This window comes from Leiobunum rupestre, chromosome 4, assembly GCF_980474605.1.
Source record: "Leiobunum rupestre chromosome 4, qqLeiRupe1.1.hap1, whole genome shotgun sequence".
NCBI classification, from domain to species: Eukaryota; Metazoa; Arthropoda; class Arachnida; order Opiliones; family Sclerosomatidae; genus Leiobunum; species Leiobunum rupestre.
The window spans coordinates 73,570,614-73,575,957 of record NC_143387.1 but is presented as its reverse complement, the minus strand read 5'-3'; the positions used below and the strand labels follow the sequence as shown (position 1 = coordinate 73,575,957).

General features: G+C 43.9%; 1 protein-coding gene across 1 annotated transcript; it reads right to left on the bottom strand.

Moving 5' to 3' along the window:
* Positions 1-229: 229 nt before the first annotated feature.
* Positions 230-5,032, bottom strand: LOC149949009 (uncharacterized). Its single transcript, XM_090171204.1, has 3 exons — positions 4,542-5,032; positions 2,265-4,379; positions 230-2,015 (listed from the first exon to the last, which is right to left on the bottom strand). The coding sequence occupies exons 1-3, from the start codon at positions 5,030-5,032 to the stop codon at positions 230-232; spliced, it is 4,392 nt and encodes a 1,463-aa protein (XP_090027330.1).
* Positions 5,033-5,344: the final 312 nt, after the last annotated feature.

The following is a 5,344-nucleotide window of genomic DNA, read 5'->3' as shown; positions in this document are numbered from 1 at the left end:
TCTAAATTGCGGAGATATATCTTTAAGGGTTATCTCGAGAAATTAATACCACTAGGGACAATTCTTCCGAGGAGAGGTATATTTTGGCTTGCCAACTTGTTACTTATAAATTCGATTTTAATATTTTTAGAAAATATATATTTTTAGATTCCTTTCAATTGTACGCTCGGCTTATTTACTTTTAGATAAAAAAATATCAACATTACTCCCCGCCGTTGAACATTGTAGTTCAACAATTCTGGTCAGACAGTTCCAAGTGGTACAGTAACTGAATTGGACGACGTAGCTTAGTTCCGTCAGATAGGCGTAGAAGGCAGGATCTGATTTTTCCATCACGACTGGCATGAACTTCTTTCACCACGGCCATTTTCCAGCTGAGTCGGGGCATTTTGCGCTCTTCGATAAGTACCACATCGTCTGGTTTGAGGGGTGGAGTCGGGTTTGTTGGCGGTCGATGATGTGCTGAACGTAGTTCGAGAAGGTATTCAGTCTTCCATCGATACCAGAACCGATCGATAAGGGATTGTCGATACTTCAGCCGTTTAGTTAGTTGCTCTCTAGTAGCTGAATGGTCTATGTTGACAGGAAATGATCTGGATGGCAGAGCAGTGGTTCTTTCTCCAAGTAAAAAATGCGATGGCGTCATTGGTACTGGTTCTCCAACGTCTTGATATATGAAAGAGATAGGTCGGGAGTTGATGGTGGCTTCTACTTCGACTAACAGCGTTTCGAGCTCTTCGTGGGACAAGAGTGCTTGTCCAAGAACCTTCTTCAGCGACATCTTGACACTCCGTACTAAACGTTCCCAGAAACCCCCCCACCAGGGGGCTCTGTCAGCAATAAAACTCCAGATTATTTGGTGATTTGCAGCATACTTTTGGATCTCTGGATTCTTCGCAGTGTCATAGATTTCCTTCAGATCTATATTCGCCCTTTTAAACGTCTTGGCGTTGTCTGATATGATTTTTCGAACCATACCGCGTCGGGCAATGAATCTTCGAAATGCTAATAGAAAATCGTTAGTTGTCATACTTGAAACCAATTCCAAATGTACGGCACGGGTAGTGGCGCAGGTAAACAAGGCTATATAGGCTTTCTCCTTCTTCTTGGTATACAGAGGACCGGCAAAATCTAATCCAGTTGTCTCGAAAGGCAGTGACGGCGTTATACGAGATGGAGGTAGGGAAACCATAGTCTCTAACGATGCCTTTCCACGAAATCTTTTACACCCATAACATCGATTGATTTCTTTCTTTACGACCTGTCTGACCCTCGGAATCCAGAATCTCTCACGGATGTCCACAATAGTTTCGTTGACTCCGGCATGTTGAAGTCTGTCGTGATGAAATTGTATAATTAGTTCTACGAAACGATGCGTGGTTGGTAATATTATAGGATGTCGTTCGTTGTAAGATACGTTGGCGTGGTCCAGTCTCCCTCCAACTCGTAAGATTCTATCTTCGTCAAGGATTGGGTTCAGAGTGAGAATCTTCGACGTCTTCGGGAACGATTCTTTATTGGATAAGGACTCTAATTCTTGCTGATATTCTTCGGATTGGACTCTCAGTATCCAGTATTTTTCGGCATTGGCAATTTCTTCGGCTGTAAGTTCTTGTGACAGATTTTTGGTCCCGGGCCTATGTGAATTCCCAATGAAACGCAACATCCAAGCAGTCGTTCTGTAGACTCTGATTAAACGACTATATCTATTTAGATCGAGTAAGGGCTCGCTTAAAGATTCGACTCCGTTAAGGACTTGAATGACGTCTCGGGATTTGGACCTTATCTCGTCGTGCAGTAGTTTGGAATTGAGCTGATCGTTGTGCTCGTCGACGTTTGGGACGGATAGTTGTGCTTTGAGGTCGCCGATCAACCAATGCGGACCATGCCACCAGAAATCCGACGTGGATAACTCCTTGAGCGATTTGCCCCTTGTGGGTAAATCGGCCGGATTTTCTTTTCCTTTGCAGTGGTACCATGACTGAGGATTCGTGAGCGACTGAATTTGTCTGACTCTGTTCGAGACGAAAGGCTTCCAAAGCGATGACGATCATTTAATCCAGTGTAAGGTAATTGTGGAGTCAGTCCATAAGAATATGCTGGTAGGTGAAATAAAGAGAGTTTTAATCAAGTGTTGAACTAATCGTGCTCCGAGCACGGCACCCATAAGTTCGAGTCGAGGGAGTGTAAGTTTTTTGAGAGGAGCTATTCTCGATTTCGTGGTGACGAGCGTTGTTCCAGTTTTTCCGGCGTTATTTTGATACCGCAGGTAGGCAACGGCTGAGTAAGCTTTTTCACTTGCATCTACGAAGCAATGGAGCTGAACGTTCTCGATGGAATTTTCTCCAGCTTCTAGGTAATAGAACCTTGAAATCTTTATAAGTCGTAGGTCTGCCAGCTCCTCACACCATTGATCAAATTGTTTTGACAAGTCCTTCGGAAGGACCTCATCCCATGAGATCCCTCTTTCCCATAGTTGCTGAAATAAGATTTTAGCTCGTACTACAAATGGTGAAATCATACCAAGCGGATCAAATATTTTAGCGACGGCCGTCAAGACTCCTCTTTTCGTATTATCTCTTCCGATAATGAATTTCAGTAGCGAACTGTAATCATAAATCAAGTAGTCGTTTGTGGTATCCCAGAATAAACCAAGGACTTTGACTGGAATTGAATCGATTGGTCCTTCGTTGTGTTTAGAGGTAGGTCCTGCTTCGGATAGCAGTAGGCTCCTTAGCTCCGAGGAATTCGTCTTCCACTTCCTCATCGTCATGTTTGCTTCTTGAAATATTTTAATTACGTCTGAACACATGGTGTGAGATTGCTTGACGGTATCCGCTCCAGCTACGAGGTCATCGACGTACAGTGAATCATTAATGAGCTGGCAGACATCTGGAAATTCAGCTTCGTATTTGCGGACGTGGAATCGTATTATGGCAGCCAATATAAACGGACTCGACTTAACTCCAAATGGTACTCGAGTGATTCTATAAGTACATAAAATGTCAGTTTTTGAGGAATCGGAATTACTCACGTCAGTCCAAATAAATCGTAACGAATCTCGGTCTTCCTTGACAATAGAGATTTGTAAAAACGCTTTTTCCAGGTCGCCCGTAAAGGCCACCCTTTTTTCTCGGAACCTCAACAACACGTCCAATAACTCGGGATTAATGTTCGGGCCAGTATCAAGGCAATCATTTAGCGATGGTTTCTTGCTAGCATGCGACGACGCATCGTAGACGATTCGGATTTTCGTGGTATCACTTGATTCCTTGACAACAGCTCGATGTGGTAGATAATATTCAGTTTTTGCTTGTCTTTCCTTCTTAAGGTCTACCTTCTCGATCATACCTTGGTCAAGTTGATCTCTGAATATTTGATTATATTCTTCAAGCAGTGGTAGGTTAGTCTTTAGCCGATTAAGTAAAAGAGTAGTTCTCCGAAGGGCTACAGCATGGTTGTCGCCAAGTTCTTGTTTGTTCGTATTCCAAGGAAATGGAGTCTCGTATCGGCCATTTCGGAACGTGATATTCTCTTCGAACTGCTTCCGGAGGTTGCTTTCTTCTGGGCCTTGCAATCCGGCGTCACATATGCCGATGGCGTCCAGCTCCCAAAAACATCGCAGCTGATCTGATAATAAATCGTCTTCTCGGCTATTACCACATGTAGTCATGACGGCAACGCTGTTAATTCCAATGCTGCTTAGAGGTACAGTTGTGGGACCTTGAACCGTCCAATCGAACGTGGTCTCCATTGCGACCAGCGAGTCTTCAAGTCTTTCAATTTTACCAGATACTATTTCCCAGTAGTGGTCGGAGCCAATAAGGACATCGAGCTTCGAAGCGGAACCTCTCTCGAATTCTACAGGTAAATCGGCCAAAGGTAAACCTCTATCTTCCATTTGACGAATGACTTCTTCATCGGGGACCATAAAAATTGCTCCACAGACTTCGGGTGTCTCCAGAGTTTCAATTACGACTTTGCGATCCTTGTCTCGCTTGTTACGAAGCTCCAAGTGGACTCTGTTACGCTTCGTTTGAATCGGTCGCTTGCTGCCGAATGGATGGACATTGATAGTTTCTTGTCGTATAACAGGAAGTTGAAGACGTCTGGATAAATCTTCTTTAATAAACGACTGTTGACTTCCCGTATCCAGCAGGCATCGAACTCGAGCAATTTTGTTGCCTTTGTCATTCGTTGCTATGGCTTCGGCGGTCTGTAGTAACACAGCACCCCTTCTTCTGACGTCTTTCGTCGATGACCGAACGATTCCGATAGTAACATCTTCGACTTCATCTTTGGATTCGGAGTGCTCAGATTTGTTTTCATTCGAAGAACCGGAGTCGCAAAGTGCAGTGTTGTGACGCTTCGAGCAGACCCTGCAGGATTTTCGTTTAGCTCTGCAGTCTTTGGCTTGGTGATTGGTTCGAAGGCATATGAAACAACAGCGCTTTTTGATCGCAATCTCCTTTCTCTCGTTGACGGTAAGGTTAGTACAGGAACTTGACCAGTGCGTTTTTTGGTTGCAGAAAAGGCATTACTTGTCCGATTTGCTCTGGACATTGGTGTTGAGGGCCGCTGCACTTGAAAGTTTTGATGGTAAGTATCGCTTCGGTACAACGTTGCTGTCTCTTGGATGGCGGATTTCTTGGTCAGATCTGGAGATGGCGTACGTTCGTTCTCTACAAGATATTTCTCTTTGAAGGAAACTCAAGAGATCATCTAATTGAACAGCATTTGCATTATTTTGGCGGTGATATGTAAGGGCTATATCTTCAGGTATTAGGCCTAGTATCATATGCCCCAATAAACCGGAATCTTGACAACTTGATAAACCCAAAGCCCCAAGACTACGTATTTGTAGCTCGCAAGAATCATAAAGTTTCCTTAGCGCTACAACGTCACTTGACCATTTTACGGGAACTAGCTTAGAAAACATTCTCATACGAGCATCAATAATTGCAGATGTATTGCCAAATCTCTGTTCTAATAGTTCCACCGTAATACCGTAGGATTCTGCGCTAAAAGGCATACCAGCAACGGCTGCAGCGGCATCTCCCTCCAGGTAGGATAGTAAATAGTTTAACTTATCTGTTCTGTCAAGTACTGCATCGTGAATGGTGCTTTTAAAGTGACTTCAGAATCTAGGCCAATCTGAAGGGTCTCCTCTAAACTTCCGTATCTCAAGCATGGGTAATCGTACAGTTTGTCTGCGAGTGCTGTTACAAACGGCACTGCTCGTAGATCTTGCATCCTCTTCATCGTTACCGGAAACTGAATCGCTGTCGTGTGTCTCTCTCTCATCTTTCTCGGATCTTTGACTTCTCACGTGACTGTTCAAATG

Excerpts from the sequence above, each read along its gene's own strand:
- LOC149949009 (XM_090171204.1), bottom strand. The coding sequence starts at position 5,032 with ATGCCTTTTAGCGCAGAATCCTACGGTATTACGGTGGAACTATTAGAA. Across the intron at positions 4,380-4,541 it reads GTCCAGAGCAAATCGGACAA|GGTCTGCTCGAAGCGTCACA; the intron begins GTAATGCCTTTT and ends AAAATCCTGCAG. Across the intron at positions 2,016-2,264 it reads TCAGCCGTTGCCTACCTGCG|AGTCAGACAAATTCAGTCGC; the intron begins GTATCAAAATAA and ends CGTCTCGAACAG.